Source organism: Lepidochelys kempii, chromosome 16, assembly GCF_965140285.1.
Source record: "Lepidochelys kempii isolate rLepKem1 chromosome 16, rLepKem1.hap1, whole genome shotgun sequence".
NCBI classification, from domain to species: Eukaryota; Metazoa; Chordata; order Testudines; family Cheloniidae; genus Lepidochelys; species Lepidochelys kempii.
In genome coordinates, this window is record NC_136395.1 from 20,599,111 (window position 1) to 20,621,860 (window position 22,750).

At 45.4% G+C, this 22,750-nt stretch overlaps 1 protein-coding gene across 8 annotated transcripts in view; it reads right to left on the reverse strand.

Moving 5' to 3' along the window:
• VAV2 (vav guanine nucleotide exchange factor 2) overlaps positions 1-22,750 on the reverse strand; it is a 326,386-nt gene that overhangs the window by 253,079 nt on the left and 50,557 nt on the right. For 7 of the 8 annotated variants that reach the window (XM_073313966.2, XM_073313965.2, XM_073313964.2 and 4 more), the window contains exon 2: positions 10,266-10,382. In XM_073313966.2, the coding sequence (XP_073170067.1) occupies positions 10,266-10,382 (117 nt within the window). Of the gene's footprint in view, positions 1-10,265; positions 10,383-22,750 lie in introns of those variants that run through there. The other variant, XM_073313967.2, reaches the window with a different exon arrangement.

Here is a 22,750-nt window from a genome sequence, read left to right on the forward strand (position 1 = left end):
CATCACGGAGTTGAGTCACAGAAGAGCAAAGGCCTGCATCCGTGTTGCAAACCCCTCATTGCCCCAGAGTGCTCTGCCAAGGCTGACCCTAGAACACATCTTGAGCCCACTGGAAAAAAGATAGGTGGTGGGATCTGGGATTTCTTACTTGCACCATGGCAAGAAATGACAAGCAAGGGCAAAGCATTTCATTGCACAGGAGCCCACTGCCGATACCCACAGCCTCTGGGTGAAGAGGAAGGATCCTTCTTCCTCTTAAATGGTCGCACTAAAGACCTATTAAATATTGAGCAGGATTTGCCGGTTGTAAGTGGATCCTTTCCTCCAGCGGCATCAGTGCAGATGCATGTCTGCTGCTGAGAGTTCCAGCAGCTGTATACTGAGCAGCAGTCCCTCAACACACTCCTTCCCTCCCACCACCGTCAAGCTGAACAAGAGCAGCAAGCGCTCAGAATGCCACAGTCAAGGGCCACCCAAGGGTGTATTACATGTTTCCCATCAATGGGATTCCAATCCACTCACTGCACATCCCAAGCTGCCAGATTTCAAAAGGAAGTGTGGTTCTTAAGCTGGAATCAATACAGGGCTAACTGTGACCAAGAGGATGCCAGGGAACATTACCTGGTGGGGCCCAGCCCACAGGTTGGGCACACAGCATGGGGCTCGTGCTATTTGGGCTGGCAGGGTTCAGTTGTATTATCACAAGAGGGTTTGCATTAAAGATCCAGCAGAAAATTGCATCCATCAGAACCCTCCGGTGCATAAAACCGTAAGGCGTGGGATTATTACTGGCCTCTACAGATAGCTACATGCCTGCCTCTCAAATACCATACACACTGTGCCACTACAATCCTCTATAAATACGACAATAGAGGATGCCTGGGGGCTCCCAGACACACTAACTTCTGCCATCTTGCTGCAGTGCAGTTTTACTGGCATAGCTTTAAAAGGAGGGTTTGAGGGTACAGCATGCAAAAAGTTAAAAGCAGCCCTCTTTTAGAGAGTGCTCATTCTCCAATGGAAGTTCAGTACAGGACATTAACCATTCTTAGAGTTCTGGCTCAAAACATACTTTGCCATCCAAAGAGGCACTGCTGTTTCATGGTTCGAGCAAAGGATCAGAAATAAGAACACTTGTATCCTGTTGCCAACTTGCTCAAGTTTCCAGTAGTGTCAAAGTCACCCAGCCCGTGCCTCAGTTTCCCCATTTGAAAATTCGGGGTAACATACTTTGTGAATGTATCTTTACAAGGCACTTCTCCTTGAGGTAACCTTGGATGAAAAGACACTAACAGGCTTGTCTGCCATATGCACCAGACAGATGCAAAGTGTAGAGTACAATATTTTAAAGGCGCTCTAACTGCCCCGGGCAGACCCCACTGCTGTGCTCTCAGAGGCATCTAGTGCACGATTGAAACAGTACTACATCAACGCACTACGAATCTTTTAGAGCATGTCAGTGTGGGATCTGCATAGGGCAACTAGAGTGAAACACTTCTGATCGCTTGATAATTCACACTGCTCCGGGGTGCACTGCTGCACCACATAGACAGGCCCTAAGTGTTATTTTTGATCTAGGACCCTCACTCCTTTGCCAAACGTTTGACTTAATTAATGTGCATTTACCTTTATGATCTACCAAATTCCCCATGTAGTTAGGTTCTTTACACCTAAAACTTTATTCCAGGGTCAGTTATTTATGGGACAAAGGAGGGTTTTTATTCTTGAAGTCATGACATATTGGAGAGCTCTGAAATGCACAGGATAGAGATTCAGCTCATTTAACATGATTATTGTGCAATTAAATACTTGCTTCATAGGAGGTTTCACTCTATGTGGCATACCCCTCCAGATGGCGAGAGAGTGATTTCATAGGTATGTCTCTGCATCAGGCTTTCAATTGTTAGCTCTAGCACATCAGAAAATGCCACTCTTTCTTGAGACTCTTTTGCAGGTTGATTTCAATGAAATTTCATTTGGAACAAATCAAAACAAAGCACTTCAATTTTTCCATTTTTAAACCACAGTTTTGATTTTTTCCCCTCAATTTATTTATTTTTCAAAAGTCAAAATCAGAAGTAATCCTTTTGATTTTATCAATACAAAACATCCCCAATCAACCCAAGGAGAAAATTTGTTTAAAATTTCATTTCATGGGGGGAAAAAAAATCTAAATTTTAATTCCAATTCAGAAAAAAACCAAATTCTGAAATATCAACATTGCCTACTGAATGGAAACTTAGAGTTGCGACCAAATTTGAGAACCCATTCTGGCTGGTGCTGAACAAACCCAAAGTAAGGGACAATACCTGCCCTGAAGAGCGTAAAGTGTAAGATTGTCATCCAGCCACTGGTTCTGGACTGGTAAAACCCTGTCCCACAGTATCAGAGCCTAAATGCGGACTTTTCTTTAGGCATATGGCATCAGTCATCACTATCAATTAAAGGCTAAACATAGTAATGTTTAAACAAATCCCAACTGTGTGCAATACCCTGCATAACAGAAAGCACTGTCTGGTATATGCTTGAGCAGCCACAGAAATCTGAAATTCATTTGTCTTGTGTTTTAAGGAAGTACAGTAACAAGGCTTCCTGCACATACTGTTAGTATTTTAGCTGAAAACATCTGTTAGACACACTGCACCTGCTGAGTGTAGTTTTAAAATTTTGGAGCACCTCTCCCCCAAATAAATTACAACTAAACACTTTGCAACATTTGGTAAGAGGAAAGGATAAAAAGTTTGTCTAGTAACAGAGTCAAGGTGGGTTGTCCCCCACCAACACACACACACTTTTCCATTTATCATAGAAGCTTCTTAGTTCTAAACTAGATTAAGTTTTTATGATCACAAGATTACAGACACTATGAAGCTTGATATTATTTTACCTCCTGCCAAAAAGCCAAATGGCCCTTGCTTTGAAGAATTTTTACACACACAATTCAACCTGCTTTTTCCATTTTTACTGTTCACCCTGGTATCTAGAGCCCCAGGCCTCTTAATGGTTCCACTGCAGTTTTAAAATTTTAAACCAAATGTTCTATGACTGGATTCCAGCTGAGCTACAAATCAGCTCGCTCTAAGACAGACCGGGATGTCTCTCTGCAATTCTGCAGCTCTTTTAAGTAACTAGTATGCTACGGCAGTCTGTAATCTCAGCATGTTCATGTCAAGAACAGACATGGTAGGCGCTAGGTGTCTTGATGGGTTCGTGCAGTCATCTTTCATTTCTGAAAGTAAAGATCTGCAAATATTATGCTCTCTCTCACACCCACACACTCTCTCTCTGCAGGCCAGTTACACTAAAGAAATATACACACCCTTTTTTTGAAGAATTCTTCTCACATCCCAACCCGCCCACCCACCCCAACATTTGACAAGTTGTTCAGCAAGTAGAACCATTTTTATCTCCGATTCTGCCCCTTTCTGGATACACAGCCAACTACCACGCAGTGGTCACCGGACTAGTCAGCAGGGACTTATAATAAGGAGAAATCTGTTCTGTAGGGCATTCAACGTGAGGATTTGTAAACAAACAGGGGACATGCCCCAGAGGATGAACTCCAGTATTAAGATCAGATGTTGGTCCATAGCAGTTGGTTACATTCAGCTCTGCTAATGGCCCTCCCTCTCCCCCCCACCCCCACCCTCCAACCCCTACAAGTGCTATTGCAAAGAGCTAACCGGAGAGTGACCACTCTAAAGAAAAACACATTGCTTTTCATTCTTTCTTGGCTGCAATAAGCCAGCAAAACAAAGGATGGGAAAAGCAGAGCTGTTTGCACTGCCAGCAGCTTGGCTGTGGGTGGAAGGGTGGGCGTTTAGCTGTCTTTGTTTATCATGGCACCAGAACACATCCATTACCCAGAGCCTTATAATTTTCAATTACCTATATTATATCATATAATTCTCTCTCCCTCCCCCTTACGGCACACAGAGCAGGTTATAAATAAGTGCCTGGTTTTGCAGGCACACACTAAAATATTGCCATAGGGGTATTAAAACAAAAAAAGAGTGAGGAGATGGTTATCTTAGGGGACATTTTTTCAAAAAAATGGATTAAGAAATTAGCAACACTCGTGCCAATTCTTTCCAATGGGAATGTGTGTCTGCCTGAATCCCTTGAGTGATCCTGAAAAAAATCTCCCTTTTAATGCCCAAAACCAAGAAGAATTAAAGTTATATCCTGCAATATTCTGACTCTGGCAATATTTCACACCACAGTTGCTTGGAAAAAACGGAGCACATTGTAGACGTTGCTGAGCCCCCACAGCTCCCACTGAAGTCAGCGGGTGATGCAAATGTTCTGTACTTCTGATTATTGGGCCCTGTCTATGAATGTTTTAATTAAAAAAAAAAAAAAAGATGAGAGTAAATTTTAGCGTCAGACATCTTGGTTTCTGCAGAGCTGGGGCATCCCCGCATGTGCCTTGGTGCATTCTTCAACTTCCCAGGCTACGGTGCAAATGCACATCTCACTTAGGTTTTCATCAAGGTTCCTGTTATTGTGGAATCCAAACAGCATTTTGAGATCACAAGATGCTGCTTCAGCCAACGAGGACCTAGGAAAGGCTGCAAGAGCAGAGCAGCCGCCAACACAGGAGAATCCAGAAATCTGGTGCAGCTCCGTCTGCAGAGCTCCTGAGTCAGCAGCATCCTGGCGGTCACCGGAGCTCAGCCATCGCCCTTCCCAGCGAAACCAACACGAGCTGTGGGTGCACAGCACCTCTGAAAACGAGGAGGTGGGACGGGGGAAAGGGGAAGTCACAGACATGGAGCCGCCATGGCATCAGGTTCCGAAAGTTTGGGCCTGGCTTTGGACTGTCTAGACCTTTTCAAGACTAGTCCACGGGGCATCCTGCAACCTCTTGGGAGAAAGGCTATTTCTTTACATGAGAAGTGATTCCGAATTTTTAAGTACATGATGTACATATTTGTACACTAAGTTTTCATCTGATTGTATGGTAAGCGCTCCCCACATCTCTATCAGCCTAGTATATTTCCCTTTCCCTGAAGGCTCCCCTACTATCTCCTCACCGCTTCCCTCCTTCAAATGCTAGTGCTGCAACCACGCATGCATGCTACATTCACACATCGCTGTCCCTTGCCACGCACTCCTCCTTCCCCAGGCACCAGACACGCAAAACCAAACCAGGGGGGTGCACAACTTCCTGAGCCAGGTCAACGAGACACTAGCAGCGAGTGAAGACTAACTGATCAGATCAAAGATGGGCCTGAAAAACCCTTGCATCCAAAAACTCCAAGAGTTAAAACATTTGGAAGAGTTAAAACCCACATCCAAGTTTAGCGGCTGAGGCCCATCTGTGTGAGCCAGGGATGTGCAAAGTTAAACCAACTTTAAACAGTTTGAGCCTCAGTACCAGAAGCAACACACCCACCGAAACAACTGGCTTATCTCAGATGCGAGAAGAGTCAACATCCCCCTATATTTCAAGGGACTTATGACTGGGCTTCCCCTTTTGATTTTTATAGCAGCATCACTGCACGCCTACAGTTCAGACCGTGAGAGACCCAGGACTCGTAAAAAGGTTCTTTGAAACATTCCATCAAGTTCAGCAGAAAGTCAGGGCAGTTAAACAAGCCTGGGAGTACAGAAGAGAGAAATAGGAGGTTAATAAATAGCACACTCCACAGGTTTATGGACAGTGAATTATCTCCCTACAAAAAAGAAACCTTAAGTGTATTACTGCAAGTTATTGGAAGTGAATAACTCCCTTTCATGAACCTCACTGCCTCCATGCTGACTCAGAGTGATGGAGCGTTTAATCCATATTTATGTACATCTTATCTCATTACATCTGGTGCCAACAAATTGAAGAGCTATGCAAGAGCTAAGCATTATGGTATTACTGTCATTAAATTAAATGCACATATGTACAGCGCAAAAACACAAATGTACTTGGGCATTATTTTTGTTCCCTTTGCTATTACAGACCGGATTCTTCAAAGGACTGAACAGTACCATTGCCTTCAGTGGGTGTTAAGGGTGCTCAGTACCTCTCAGGAGGAACTCAGTGCATTGCAGGACCTGACCCTAAATTGAAAACAGCAGTGTGCTTCTTCCATCAGAATCCCACACCCACGGCTGCTGCAGTGAAGACACACGCACATGGGCTGAGCTTTTCAAAAGTGACTATTGATTTGGCAGGCCCAACTTGAGACACCTTGCAGAGGTCTCATTGTACAGAAGGTGCTGAGCACCTGCCCTCAGAAAATTAGGCCTTTTTAAAGGCATCTCATCAGACACCCAGAATTGAAACGCCCAAAAGTCGCTTTTGGAAATCTCAGCCAGGATCTTGGCATGTCACTGTCATAATATTATTGCTTAACAGCAGGGTCTAAAAACAGGGGAAAAGCCCTGAAAGCCAGCAGACCCCCTGATCGAAAGCAATTCTTTTGGGTAATTATGACACATGGCAAGAAAAACTATGCAACACCCAAGAAAAATACGCATCTGTTTGCTTAAGTCCTGCGTTCCAGCATCCCACGATGACAGCAACGGGACTTCTCACTTCTGTAGCTCTTTCTGCCTTAGGACCCCAACCAAACCTTTTACCAACCTCAATCCAACTTCAACAACCTGTGAGAGAAGCCACTAAAACTAGCACAGAAGTGACTCGCCCCAGGTCCAACTGCTAATGAACAGCAAAGACAAGACTAGAACTCCCGACTTGCAAGGTTTCACTTTTAACCACCAGACTATGCGGTGTCTTCGCAACCGAGAGTCAGCCTGTAACGGCAGATCCGTCTGTCAGATTCTCCAAGCAAATGCCCACACCCTCCATAAAAGGAGTATTTCAGTCACTGAGGTAGGACTTTTATTTCTTCAGCAATGAAACAACAGGGCAACTATTTTCAGTTCTCTGAAGTCCGGAGCCTGATAAAAGAGGGAGACAGATCTTTGACCCTTCAGGCTGCCCGGACAGATGGAAAGCTGGGCTAACAGGGCAGCTGGGAAACCCCATGCACTATGAGGTGGCATAAAGCCAGAGATCCTGGACTGAGGAAAAATCCTCTTGGGGGCCATTCTAGCCAGTGCAATTAAAGCAGCCCCAAGGCTGCTTTCATTCTTGCCAGGGAACCACCGAGCCCTCAGGGTTATAGCAGTAGAGACGGGGTGGAGCGCGAGCTAGGAAGCCTCCCCACGTGCACTGAGCTCAGACACACCCAAGCATCTGGCCCTAAGAGTTAATGACAATGTAAATCTAAGGTGTAATACACAGTGGGGGTCCCTCAGGCTCAGAATAGGAGTCAATAGGAAAATGGACACAGCAGTAAGTCAGCGGATGTAAAATCGGTGGTGTGCCACTGAAATCCGTACTGCTTTAGACCAGCTGAAGATCCGGCTCACAATATCTAAAGGAGCAAAGCATCAGCTTTGGAAACGTAGCCTGTCGGGGGGAAGGAGGGAAGAATTTGAGCGTTCTTTTAGGATTTTTCTTATTGTAAAGAACCCAGATATCCATCTGAAACCTCCTGCACAGATTAAATGGTAATGCCCCTTTATTTACAGGCAGTCTGTGAAGGTCAACAAGTAAATACAGAATAACGACATGCCCCTGCCTTTTTACTTGATAATTACCTTTCAGCAAGTCCAAAAGTTATTAGTAATCATGACCTAACTGGCCTTCTAGTTTGGAGGACAGGAATAGCTATAAGTGATAGCTGAAAACGGAAACACCCCACACTGTTACTCTGTCCTTACCATATAATTAAATGGTCAACCATTACTCTGCATTGTATATAAAAGGCTCTTACATGGCATAAGTGTCCTGTATCTGAAAAGTGTTATTGATCTAAGTAATGAATGGGCTCCACGAAGAATTTTGTGTGTATGAAGTCTGCATTTGGCAAGTGGGGATCTAAATTAAAGACTCCTTTGCTCTCTCCGGAGTTATACAATTTGTGATTCAAAATGGAAAGTCATGTCCCACGTTATTTAACCTCTAGTTTGCTTTCAGCAGAGGCAGAATGATGTCCTAGAGACCAGTCACAGCTAGATAGTGAGTGACATAGAAAAGGAATGGGATGATATGCAGCTGGTATGGTCTCAAAGGGTAAAAAAGCAGCTCCAATTAACAACTTTGCTGAGCCATTTGGTACCATAAACTGCAACAAACAAAATGTGAAAGCAAACCAGCATTCTATACAACAGTTCTTCCCCCAGCCCAGCTTCTGCGTATCTGTAGTCTCAAAACAACAAGAGTCTCCTTGCGGTTCATAAATCATGAACTCATAAAACAAACTCCTTCAATTGCAAGTTCCAGATAATAGTCCCCAAAATAAATTAGGCAATAAATATAATATAATCTTTCCCCATCAGCCGGTGGAAAACTACTCTTCAGATAATCAGGAAAGTGGATGCCTTCACATAGCATATGCCTTGTAGCTCAGGAAAGATAAAGTAATGCATAGCTCCTAAAAGAGCTGAGTGACTTCTTAACACCAGTATCGCCCAAAGAATAGAATATACTGCCTTGTGTGTGAAGGCTTCCCTAGACCCGATATCCATCAAAGTAACGTTAGAGTGCTAATGCCATTGAATTCTAGTAAAAGGGATATCAGACAGACACGCTCTTGTCAAAACCATTCAGAAGCTCCCTTCCACCTGGGCTTCATCCAGAATTCACTGCTGCCATTAAACACAGAAAAAGGAAATTCTCCCTTTGCTCTCTCAACTATGTGACACACAGCACAAATAAAACAAAATTATTGTCCGGGGGCTATTGGTTGGAAAAGTCTCTGGATAAATTTTTCAAAAGCATCTAGGGGATTAACTAGCCCAAGCCTGAAATCTGCTCACCATCATGGAAACAAACTGGTCTATATAGATTTGGTTATTGTATCGCAAGTGCACCCAGAGGCCTCAACCGAGATTAGGACCCCACGGCACTAAGTACTGTATGTACACCTATCAAGAGACAGAAGCAATTGCAAATCTAAGGAGACAAAAGGGAAGAGAAACAGAGATGTGAAGTAGCTTGCCCAAGGTGAGCCACCAGGCCAGTGGCAGAATAGGAAGCAGAACCAAAGACTCTTGAGTCCCAGAGCTCTGCCAGATCCACTAGACCCACTGCCTCCAATAACATCATCTCAGTAAATAATTATATATTTTTATGAGCAACCATTACAATATTTTGTTCCCCAAAAAGGAAATCTGTCGTGTGCCTGGGAGATGTCACTCATCAGCTTACTTGGTCTAGGTGAACAGGCAAGAAGAATTTTGAAAGGATGCTCAAACTCCTGTAGAACTGGATCTTTGAGCTGAATTGTAAATTGCTCCCAGCATACATCTGCCTGACATGTGCGTGTTGTGAGCTGTAGCTCACAAAAGCTTATGCTCACATAAATTTGTTAGGCTCTAAGGTGCCACAAGTACTCCTTTTCTTTTTACCCCTGAGTGGGTCATCAGCAGTAGAGACTGAACCAGTATGGGGACCTGTGTGTTCGGTTGTGAGCTGGATGAAACCTTGCTGTGCGTTGAGTTAAAACCTTGTTGAAACTGATGGTGAACGAGTCCTCCATTTAAGACAGCTGTAAGAAACGGTTAAGGGGCACCACCTAAAACACAGCCTAGCAGAGTCTGCGAGAAACTAGCCCCATGGGGACAGAAGGGTCAAGTGGGTATTGTGACCAAGTAGGTGTGTGTCTGTCAGAAAACACATAGAAAGAAACCGAATAGGCAAGATTGCGCGTGCACGGGGGGGGGGGAGGGGGTGGCAAGAAAACCAAGCAGTAACCTGTGAGCACAGTGTCACCCTGGGGCTTGCAGGGCTGTAAACTAAGAAACAGCTCCTTTTTGTTCTTGCTTCCTTCTGCATTCAGAGACACAGTATGTTCCTTGTCAATAAACAAGACTGCAAGAAATACCTGGCTACGACCAAGTTTTACTCCCAGCTGGAACACCCACAGAGCCCTGAACTTTGACGAGCCACTCGGGTCAGAGAAAGTGCACCAGTTCTAAAGCAGGAGCCTCTACACAGCCTGAGCTTAGCAGAGGTGGCTCTGCAAGTCAAGGATGTAGCAGGCTCATCGATCGATTGCAAGACCCAGCCACCACCAGGGGCAGGGGAGACAGGGTGCCACACAGAGTGGGTGTGGGTTGCACGAGCCATGCAGAATCCAAGCTGGTTGTATGTCCTGCCCAATGCTGGGCCGATCATTTCGAAAATGGTCTGGGCTCCCAGCAGCAGTAAAAGCGCTTTCAAACCCCTTTTTCGACACAGATGAGGAGTTAACTTTTACCTTTCCAAAATCCCGCACGTCGAAGAGGTCAAACGGGTCAAACAGCTCACTGTTCCTTAATCCAAATTTGTCATGACAGACTTTCAAGAACGTTCGAATGTTCTTCAAACAGAGGAACTGCAAAGAGAGGGGAAAAAAGAGATAAGGCTGTAATTCTGTAACAGTAACTTACTGTAGACAATCAAAATTCGCAAGCAACAGGAAGTGAAGAAGAATATGGGAACTGCCTGGTGAGAAGATGCATTCGTTTACTGAGCATGCTAGTACAAACAGGTTCCCCACTGCTCCATTATGGAGCGTGTACTCTCAATAATATACCATCAACAGAGGCCCTGTTGGAAACCAAAACTTGAAGTTTAAGTGTATTCACAAGGCACAGGTTCTAAACAGTTTAAGAGCAGGATGTTTCCTTTTCAAGCTCTAAGTCGAGCAGAACTTACGCTAAAAGTTATATAAAAATCTATTACTGAGTTTGCAACTAATGACAATTTGAATCTATTCCATGGCTCCCCATGCAAGTCTCAGACATACTGAGAGAGAGAGAGAGTGTGTGTGTGTATCAGTAGACAGACAGACAGACACCCCCCCCCCCCCATATATTTACAAAAATAAAAAATACAAGTGACATGAAAAAAGAAGCAAGGACAGAAAAATGATTTTTTTTTTGCCCTCTCAGGTCAGAAACCATTGGCAGCCGATCCAAACAGTACTTTACGTTTCCCCTCCTACTTCCTCCGATGTGCTGATGTATCAGCAAATTGACATGCTAGAATACAGATGATAGCTGCCATTCTGGTGATCCAACCTGAAATGAAGTTTGTAGACCAAATCAGAGGCAGGTCACTAAGCAGAGAGCCTTAGGTATGAGTTTTTAAAAAAAAAAAAAAAAATCACCGATAAACACAGCAAGTCTCTCACAGTGAAGATTGTTTTCACAGAGTTTTGGTCATCATTAATTTTAGCCCATCTGAATTCTTGTCTCGTTTGTGACCACAATAAAATACTTAAGATTGTTCGGCCACTAGCCATATGGCTCAATTGGCTGAGTAATCCAATGCCTCGTAAAAAAAATGTCATCTTTGACAATAGCAATAATGGACTGTTGCACTGTGACCATGTGTGCGTGACCTTGTAATCTGGGAACACAAAGAGGGCTCTTTCTACACTAAATGTATGGCAACAAGAAAGGAAGGATGAGAGAAGTAAGGTGTTGCTTCAGTTGTTTGGCTCTCAGCCCTGTTATTTATTAGAGCGGACTGATTGACTGTGCAGCAAATAATTAATTTCACCTTTTTTCTGTTGGCAAGTTTTCCATGCAAAATTCTCCAGTGTACTCATTATGCAAAATTCTCCATGGATTACTTGCTCATTGACAAATTGTTCACAAATATTCCTAATTCTCACATTGTTACATAAATCAGCCAATCAAGGAACAGAAATAATGTCATATGACTACTCAGGACAAGTTTCAAATTGCATATTTGGTTGCACCAGCCACACAGTTTGCATTGGGTCAGTAACATTGTAGTCACATTGTACTGTTAACGGTCCCCAATTGGCCAATTTAGCATGGTAGAAATTACTACTTGCAAACTTTACAAATATGCAATTTAAAACCTACCAAACAAAAAGACTGGCAAAGAATCAAACTATAACCTCCTTGGCCAACCCATATCTCCACAAAGAAAACTGCACAAAGTGTGCCTATAAATATTATTGCATTTGGGGTTATATTTAAGGGGTCAGGCATAGGGTTGCCAGGTGTCCGGAATGCCCAGTCAAAAAGGAAGCTTTGGTCAGCACCACTGACCGGGCCGTTAGAAGTCTGGTCAGTGGCAGAGTTGGACAAGGAGGCTCCCTGCTTGCCATGGCTCCATGCGGCTCCTGGAAGCAGCAGCAGCATGTCTCCACTCCGGCTCCTATGCATAGGGGCAGCCAGGGGGCTCCTCGTGCTGCCCCCACCACAAGCACCAACTATATAGCTCCCATTGGCCAGGAATGGCAGCCAATGAGAGCTGCAGGGGAGGTGCCTGCAAATGGAGCAGTACACAGAGCCACCTGGCTGCGCCTCCGCATAGGAGCCGGATGGGGGGGGATGTGCCGCTGCTTCTGGGAGCTGCTTGAGGTAAGCGTCACCTGGAGCCTGCACCCCTGACTCCCCCCCATGCCCCAACCCCCTGCCCCAGCCCTAGCCCTGATCCCCCTCCAAACCGCACAGTCCCAGCCCAAAGCCCCCTCCTACACCCCAAACACCTCATCCCTGGCCCCACACCAGAACCCACACCCCCAGTCAGAGCTCTCAGCCCCCCACTCTTCAACTCAACCCCCAGCCCAGTGAAAATGAGCAAGTGAGTAAGGGTGGGGAGAGTGAACAGAGGGAGGGGGGATGGAGTGGGTGGGGGCGGGGCCTCAGAAGAGGGGCAGGGCAGGACAGGACAGGGGTGTTTGGTTTTGTGAGAGTAGAAAGATGGCAACCCTAGTCAGGCAGTGGATTAGAAAGACCACTTAATTAATGAGAAACTAATTTAACTAGACAAAACAGGGAGATTGTGTAGTTCCACCCACACAGCTCCAGCAGTAGGCAATAAAACTCAACCAATAAAACACAGGCTAGAGACATTACATCATTAGAATCATTATAAACTCCGAACATTCTCATTAGCTGAATAGACCCGGGGGCAGAATGATCATTTTTGTGATTGAAAAGACAAAATTAACACTCTGATAGACTGAAAGCCTCTACAGAATTGTCTTACAACATATATACTGGTGGGTGGGTGTCCCAATGCATAGGCTTCATAGTACACCTCAGTCTTCCAGGCTTCTGCAGGCGCTTTCAGCCTATGCAAAACTAATTTGCTTATAGAAGGGATTTGTTTTTTTGTTAACATCTCATTCATCTCAAATTTCCACTAAGTATTTACTTTAAATCCTTTTAAGCCTCCAATTTGAAAAGTTAATGACACAGGTTTTAACCATAATTACAGACGACAACAAGCAAGCTTCCTTTCATAATCCTGAATGCAAAAAAATTGCCTTCCCCTTTTGCAGTATTCATAGCATCCGCCTCACCCTGTTGTCCCAATGCACAGGCAGAAATAAGGGTTGGCATCTATGGACAAGAATGACTGTCTCTCGCAGCAGTGGATTAAAAAACTCTCTCCTTGCAGTCAGAAGACTTAAAAACTGAACCCCCAAGATCTGTGCTGTAGAATTTCAGTTCAAATTCTTTGAAGAAGTCAACTTCACAGCATCGGAGTTCAGAAAGATCAAGGCGCAAGCACAGCATCAAAGCAAACTAGAAGTCTTCTCCTGACAGTATATTTTCTGATGAGTGGACATAAGCCATAACAAGATTCTAAGGTTAGTTCTATCCAACCTAGCTAATCTCATCTCACTGGAGATGAGCAAAGAGCAAAAATATTTTTTAAAAACCCCATCAAACAAGAGCTACCTGCTGCTGTCATTGTGCATCTTACTCAAATTTGGAAACTATCATGCCAGTGGCGCCACTACCAGTTGCTAAATTAGTGCTCCAGGTAATATCTGCGGAAAACATCGAACACCACAGCGAATATGCAATCAGACAGTTGCCGTGTTCACATAGATGACAAGAGTCCAGGAAGAATCCAGCCAGCCATTTAAAGAGCCCCTGAAACGGTTGATGGAAAAAGGAAAACTTTCTACCAATACACTTAGACGGCCTTCAGCATGTTAGCATCCAAGCACTATACAGTCAATGAATTCATCTTCACCACAGCATCGTGGGGGGTAGGAAATTAGAATTGTCCCCATTTTACAGAAGGGGAATTGGAGACAGAGCAAGGTTAAAAAATTTGCCCACCTGGAACGTATGCCACAGAGCTGGGAACTTAGCCTAGGTCTTGAGTATCAGTCGAGTGTCTTAACACAAAACCTGCCTTCATCTCTACAACTCCGACTCCTGTATTAAAGAGAGCTAATTAACAACTGCTTCTAACCTTGCTACAGTGCAAACATTACCTCGGTATCCCCATCTATAGAATACTTACACTTATCCACTTCACATGGACACTGAGGCATTTCAAAAAGGTTTCTGAAAGATTGTTAAATCTTTGGTTTAGATGGTGCAACAGAAGTTCCATATGTTAATAATTAGCTACAACCGGCTGAGTACACTGTCACAGGGTGTTTGCAATGGCTAACAGCATGCAAGCAAGCAATTCACATCAAAATCCATGTAAGGGCCCAGTTCAGCAGAGTACTTTAGCCCACGCCTAACTTAACATCACTGGGACTACTCACAAGCTTAGAGCTAAGAGAAAAGGAGTACTTGTGGCTCTTTAGAGATTAACAAATTTATTTGAGCATAAGCTTTCGTGAGCTACAGCTCACGTGACTGGGTACCTTGCTCAACTGGAGCCTTGAGGTCCTTCTACCACCCTCAATCCTAAGGCAGGTGGGAGTTCCACACTCCACGAGGACAGTAACATTTGTTGCATTCTTGCTTTCACTTGCCCTGGAGTCCTGCTGTCCCTATTCGTAATGGATCACACAGGCTCACAAGGAAGTGCACAGACTGTCTGGAGAACAGAGAGGAAATGCTGAGGTTTCTTTCAAGTGTCCCACATGGTGAAATCAACATAAAAGCCTTTTAGCCACGGCAGAGATTTATTTAGGAAGCCTGGCAGCTAACTGTGCTGTTCTGACTCTTGGCTCCCTGAAAGCTCCCAGACCAAGAGCTGGCACCTCCAAAGCTGAACAATCCCACCATTCATTCCTAGTGCGCTGCAGGAGAAGGGCTGTGGGTGCTGAATGCCCTCAGCTCCTTCTGAATGCTCCCCTCTCTTCCATTGCACACACGTCAGACAGAATCGCCTTTAAGAAAGATTATGACAAGGACATGAACTTAAACCCCTTCCCCTCCAAACTCCTCTCAAATCTCATTTGTGCTCATCTCTCCATTGCCTATACCTCTTAATCCACCGCCACCCCTACTGGTGATAATATAGGGGTTGATCCCCTACGCCGGTAACTCTACACCTGTATTATCTAGCTGCGTGAAGCACCACCAACATAGGACTGGAGGGGACCTCCTGGTCATGGAGTCCAGTCCCCTTCTATCCCAGCACCCCCATTGTATGATCCCATTCAGAAATGTATTAAGCTCCATTTTAAAACTAGTATGGTGGTTTGTCCTCACAGCTCCTACTGGATCTACACTCAGGCAAGAGAGGAGGCTCAGCCCTTCATCCCGGATGAACACTTCACCCAACGCAGAGGCTCTGAAGAGCCTACATAAACATCAGTAATGGAGAAGACACTGCCTTTGAAAGCGCTGACCTTGCTGGAACAGCGCTACAGCGGGAGTTAGTGGAGTTGTGAAAGATTTGGGGGCTACATCCTGTCAGTGCTTAGCTAGCCAATGAAGAATTTAAAACCAGGAAGGGCCTGGGGATAAACCTTCAGTAGAGTGCAGGGGAGAGCAAGAAATATGTTTAATAGAATGAAATTAGTCCTTGAAGCCAAGCAGAACAAGAATTAAGATTCTTTGGTCAGCTCTGATTAAGAGTATGATCCTAGGAGGGCTGTAATGGGCCCTCTGTTACACAAACTACATTGAGCGAGTCCCCCAATTACTGGCTTTCTTCAGACATGGAATCGTCATTACAGTCATGACCCCACTGTGCTGTTCTTTGCAATAAAGCAAATGAAGGCTTGTATTTAAACAACTGAGCTGATTTTTATGGAAGTATTCCAGAACACAGCAATGAGAGTCGGCTGTAAACTGCAGCCAGCTACAGTCTGTTCCACTACCATCCAGGACCCTAATTTCCAAAGGGGAAGATGACCTTTCCTCTCTGCAGCCACACCCATATCCCACACACACACACGCTCTGCAGCAAGCTAGCCCTAAATTCCATAGTGAGACTCCCCAATTTCTCGGACTCGGATGTGCGGCGGCAGCTTCTGGCTATATTTTCTTCCTAAATGAAGCTTTTCACTGTATTATTTATTGTTGTACTGGATTTAATCAGTACAGTGGCTCCTTGGGTTATTTGCTTTCATATAAAATCGGATTTATTTTGGGCTGCTGCCAAATTTTCAGCTTGCCACAAAATTCTGTACTGCAAGCATATAACTGCATTGGAAGAACATTGCGGGAAAGTGGAGGAGGGGACAAGTGGGAGTATTTGGGCTGGTGGCAGTCAGGAAGCTGTTGAGGGGTTTGGCACATTGATGCAACTCCTTTTCCAGTCCCCTTTTGTGGATGGAATGAACATGAAGGTAAAGCTGGGGAGAGACGGAGATTAAAACACCGAGTGCCCCAGAAACCAGCAGCCTGGCCCACCCCACCTCCCCAACCCCACCACTTCATTCAGCAGTGAGAGCTTACATTGGCTTTTCAGAGACGTCCAGCCAATCAGCAGAAAAACAGGGGGCTATTTTCAAGTTGGCATTAGGTTTCAGAGTTCGTGATTCGTCAAGATGAACATGGCAGTTCACTGCTCAGAGTGATTTTGCTTCAAGACCCAGGCAGGCAACCCCGCATCAGCTTACATCCTGATCACATTTCAAAGGCTTTCTTCACAACCCTGAGGTTTCAGAACACCATATATTTTTAATTAAAGTTTAAAATCAGGAGCACAGTTCTGCATCCCAATGTAGATTCTGCGACATTGCTGAGTATACTTGGGCTTGGTGCACTTAAGTATAACTTGCTGCTTGATGTTCCTTAATATTGCTAAAATGGGCCACCCATGATCCTACGTGCCCACCCTTCCATGTACATTCTGTGTGAACTCACAGTTCCTTTCCTGTCCTTAGTCCAGTTATAATGTCAGCAAGGTTATCTGCATTCCCCCATTTAGGCCTCTGTCCCACAGCCCTACCTCACACAAGCAATCCCATGGAAATATTTGAATAAGCAGGAACTGAAGAGTTCCCGGACCAGCTCCTTATTGAGTAAACAAGAGAAAAGTAAGTTTTATCATCTAATTAAACCCAAACCAACTACTTTAGGTTCCAGCAGGATTCCAGCCTCATTAGCATTCAGCACCTGAGACAAAGGAAAAGCAAAAAAATCCCAACCACAAGGCTATCGAAGGAAGTGCCTCAAGAAAAACAGTCGTTCCCCTTGTAGTCTGGGTTTAGCCTAATGGATCTCTGTTGCAACCTGACCTTAAGTAAGCTGGCACATAGCCCATACAGCAGAGATATCAGCAGCCGCGTACAAACAGCTGCACTTCCCTGGCAGACTAGCCTACTTCTCAGCCTCAATCAATTACAAATCCTGAGAGACCTTGTTTAAAAAAAAATTTAAAAAAAGAGGAGCCAAACCCTCGAGGTGGCTGCATAGGCTAGTGAAATGCAGAGGGATTATTTGGTCGTTACATGTCTGTGAGGAAGGAAACGTTCGGTCCGGTTTCAGCCAGAAAAGCAGTGAGTCAAGCAAGGAGCTTGCCATGGGTGGTGCATGACTTCTGCATTGGGGAGGTTGTGTGTGCCCGGTCCATGGCCCTGGCCCCGCTCAGCCTCCTCCCCCCGAAGCCCCACCCACGCTACACGCCCAGCCCCGCTTGGCTCTCTCCCTGCTGCTCACGCCTCTTTACCCCCTCCCCTGCCCTCCCACCAGCATGCAGCTCACTGCTCTCACACACACACACACACCCCTATTCACCCCCTCCTGCAAGGCCCCCATGCTGGTGGAGCAGGGAGGGGAATAGGCGGAGCTTCGGAGGAAAGAGGACGAGCAGGAGTGGGACCTGGGGGCGGAATGTGGGCAGGGCCATGGCCATGGCCAGGGCAGACTTCCCCCCCCTCAACATTTGGCAGTGGCACCCTCCAAAGGCAGCTAGCTGGGGAGGCCTCTTACACCCGCCTCCTATGGATCTTACTTATTTATTAATTCTATTCCCGTAGCACCTAGAATTCCCAGCCAAGATCAGGGCTCTCCTGCGCGAGGTGCTATACACATGTAAGAAATAATCCCCGCTCCGAAGATTTTACAGTAATCCATAAAGATGACAGATTTAAAAGTGGGAGAAAGAAAGGGTTACCATCCCCATTGTACAGAAGGGGAAACTGAGGCACAGAGACACTGACCTGCCCAAGGGCACAGAAGGGAGTTGGTGTCAGAGTTAGGAATTGAACCCAGACTGGAGTCCCCATCCGGCACCTTAACCATATGGCCACCCTCCCTCTCATTTGAGTCTGTATTTGCTAAACAGTGGAAGGGGAATGGTTTGGTTGTCTAGCCAGCAGGTCTCAAGTCCTAGACCCTACTCACAGAATCATAGCAAGGCCCACTCAGTCCCTCACCCTTCCATCATAGATAAATGGACTTCTTTGCAGTTGCCAGGGAGGGCGAGGTGGGGGTCTTCCAGCAAAAGCCTTAAAAAGCACCACCTTGGCTGCTGTGCGTGACCCTGTACATTCCCTAAACAGAGGATTTACCAGAGCGTCCCGAGTCAACTCATAGATTCATAGATATTAAGGTCAGAAGGGACCATTATGATCATCTAGTCCGACCTCCTGCACAACACAGGCCACAGAATCTCAACCACCCACTCCTGCGAAAAACCTCTCACCTATGTCTGAGCTATTGAAGTCCTCAAATCGTGGTTTAAAGACTTCAAGGAGCAGAGAATCCTCCAGCAAGTGACCCGTGCCCCATGCTACAGAGGAAGGCGAAAAACCTCCAGGGCCTCTTCCAATCTGCCCTGGAGGAAAATTCCTTCCCGACCCCAAATATGGTGATCAGCTAAACCGTGAGCATATGGGCAAGATTCACCAGCCAGATACCCAGAAAAGAATTCTCTGGAGTAACTCAGATCCCACCCCATCTAACATCCCATCACAAGCCACTGGGCCTATTTACCACAAATATTTAAAGATCAATTAATTGCCAAAATCATGTTATCCCATCATACCATCTCCTCCATAAACTCTTCCCCTCCCCCAATGGCTGTGGTGCATTGTACATCAGATGGCTGCCATCTCTCTCCTCAGAGATTAAGCAATTTACACAAACCCCCACACACACACACCCCTATTTTGCATTCTTTGTCATGAAAGGTGATAAATAGAAGCAGGGCTTAAATTCATTTCCTGGAGGCCCCCCAAACATTTGGGGCTCAGGGCTTCAGCCCCCGGAGGGGGGGAGTGCTCCCAAAGGTTTGAAAATATTTTCCAGATCTCCGCTCTGTATGGCTCCAGCTGAATTTAAGCCCTGAATACAAGGGACCAGGTCCTCAGCCAGTATAAATTGGTAAACCTCTCACTCCAGCTGGAGCTATATTGATTTGCACCAATTGAGCATCTGGCCCAAAGTCCTTAGCTAAATTTTGTGCGGTTGGCATGGATGAAGGGTGTCAGAGTACAGAGCTAACAATAAGAGCAAGGAGACTCACATTTCCTCAACAGGTTGAACACTTGAGATTAGCCCACATCCCTTCTCATTTATCCTACCCCATCACCAGTCATCATGAGACTCTCTCTATGACTAGAAACAGTAACACCTGGGCCGGCTGGACAGCTGTGCTTCCCCATGGTAAGACTTTCCCAAGCTCATGGGTAAAGGTCTAGTACATTGCGAGTGCTACCGGAATCAACCAAATTAAAATAGCTTCTCATCGCCCCCAGCATTCTTGTCCTTCAACACTACAGAGGAGGGACCAATCAATATAAAACACCAAATACCCCTGAGCTTCTCAAAAACCAATATACCTCGAATGTTTGAGAGATTCTTTTGTTCAGGAAAATGAACTCTCCGGGCAGCAATATTTTAGTTTATCGTTAATATTTTCCATGCACCCTGAGGGCCCCAACCTTGGAAGGCAGAACAGGACACTCACCCCGGCAGCTGTGTAAAAAATGAATGACTTCCAGCATCAGCATCATTGTATCCGGAGTCATTGCATTTAGACGACGGTATCATAAGTGCTTTTGATGTGGAGGCTAGTGGGCAGTCTGAAAGCTCTCAAAGAGAAATTTAATAAAGCAGTAAAGAAGCTAGGAGGAAAGAATGGGGCAGACAGTATGATGGATGGGATGGGATGGGATTCATAAGGTGGTAGCTTTGGCTCCCAAGCAAGGTAGGACTTTTCTAGAGCAGGGAATTCATGAGGCTGGCGTTAACTCTTCAGGGAGGAAGTACATTGGAGGGGATGTGTTACACACAATACAACTGGAGGGCTGGGCATCAAGCCATGTTGCCGACTGGACTTGGTCCAAGCGGTGGGCTTTAAATGGATGCTGCAGCATGCAAGGAATGTTGCAGCTTTAACGCTGAAGATAACGCGGTGACGAATGACGAAAGGAACTTTCTTTAGCACTTCCTGACCGTGATGTAAGATTTCCCCTTATCTTGCGGCGAGCACAGCTCAGAAACACCGAGCCAAAGGAAACCTCTAGCAGGAGGCCATGTGCATCTGTTCAATCACTGCTTTTATGTCAGTGAAACAAAGACCAGATTTTGGGAGGGGGGGGGGCGGCGCAGAGGGAAGAGTCGCCACCATAGAGCTCAATAGATGAAATGTACAAATTCACAAAGATTAATGGGACAGCAGGTATCATCATACAGCACAAGCTTAAGCCTTTCATGAGACTCAATGGGCCTCAACTGCCAGTTACATTAAGACCCCTTTATGCCACTCTGGCGTCGTAGAGGGGCCCTAGGAGAGGGCAGGAAGGAGGACATGAACCCCAGAGAACACACCCTGTGCAGGGGTTTCTCCTTGGCTGGGGCAGGGTTGGCAGAAGAGCTCTGCACTGGCTTTGCTACCAGCCCCAGGTATAGAGGGTGTGTTGGAAGCATGTCAGGGTCAGCCAGAGGGGGCATGGCTGGAACACACTGCCCTGCATGGCCCATAAGGGGCCATGGGGAACGGAGTTTAAAGTTAGATTCCCCTCCATGCAGCTAACCGCCGAACGAAGGCGTTACTCAGCAAATTCCAGAAGCAGAAGAAATCTGAAAGACAATCAGAGCTGACAGGACACGACCAATCGCGTCAAATCCTCCATAGCTTCATTCGTTCTCGATTTGCCCCACTGTCTCTCTCATACAAAGCAGCAGCCTCGGAGATGATATATAGTGCCCCAGTCTCCAGCATTTTCTCATTTAAAGCCCATTTAGGTTTAGATTCAAGCTGCAGCTCATCAATTATTTTGGACAGACAGATTACATTTCTGGTTGTTACGACTTCAGATTTATCTGTTGAGAAGTGGGGACCAGAATTATTCTTGAACAATTTAGTGCGAAGCAGGCTATAATTTTTCCCCATTTGAAAGACATTCCCTTTGTAAAACGCTCATGGGCTAGGAATATGCCACTTAGCAAAGCTGATTAATGAAGCTGAAACGCTACGCATGGACCTCACAGAAGCTTTCCCTCTCCCCGCAACTTATGAGGTTTTAGAAATAGAGGGATGAAGAGTATGCAACGGTGGAGTTCAATCATTTCCTTTAGGAAATGCAGAGAGTTTGTCGATATGGGGAGTCTAAGAAAAGTTAAGCTGAAATAACCAAAAGTATGACGTGAAACACGAAAGTTTAAAAGTAAGCTACAGCAAACTAAGGCCACTTCCTTCTGACAGAGAGCACCCACATGAGGGTTTAATGTGCTTTAACTTATGCACCTAAAATTCACATCTTCGGTGAATTGGGCTTCACTTTCCTAAGCATTCCCACACAAACAAGCGCTGAAGATTGCTTAAAAGGCCAATAACCTGCATTTAAAGCTTGCAACAGAACTTCCTATTCCACAGCAAAATTATTTTACCCTCACAACACTCATTCGGGCTGAAACTCTGCACAGGAGAGAGCCTGGAAAGCAAAGTGTTTAAAGGATGCATTTAAAAAAATAAATCAAAGTATTCAAAAGTTTTTATTATTTGAAAAGAGAAAGTAAGCTAGTGGCTGAAGCACAGGGCTAGGAGTCAAAACATCTTGCTATATGTATGACTCTGAGCTATATGTATGATTCTGCTGCAGACCCATTGTGCAAGCTCGGGCAAGTCAAGCAAGGTTTCGCTGCCTCAGTTTCCCCTCCATCTATAAAATGGGGGTAATAGAAGTTACAGCAGGGTTAGGAGTTATTCATGCTTTTGTAGCTCTTCAATCATCCAAAGTATAGGTGGTTGCTAGGTATTTATTTCAGCTGAGGGTCTCAAAGTGCTGAGCAAAAGGACAGGTTTCTGGTTAAGACACTGGATTGAGACTCAGGAGATTTGGGTGAGTTCAGTTCTTCACATTTCCATAGACTCCCTCTTGGACTCAGTTCCCTGTGCCTCAGTTTCTCTTCTGTCAAAAGGAGATAATCCTACCTTTCTCCCACCCTTTGTTGTGTCTCCTAGATTGCAAGCTCTCCAGGGTAAGGACTGTTTCTTGCTCCAGGTATGAGCAGGCACAAAGGGATCCCAAATCTCAACTGTGGCCTTGTGTTACTACGGTCATCTCATACCAAGTTAATGAACAGAATAGAAGGCACTGTCTCAGTTCCAAAA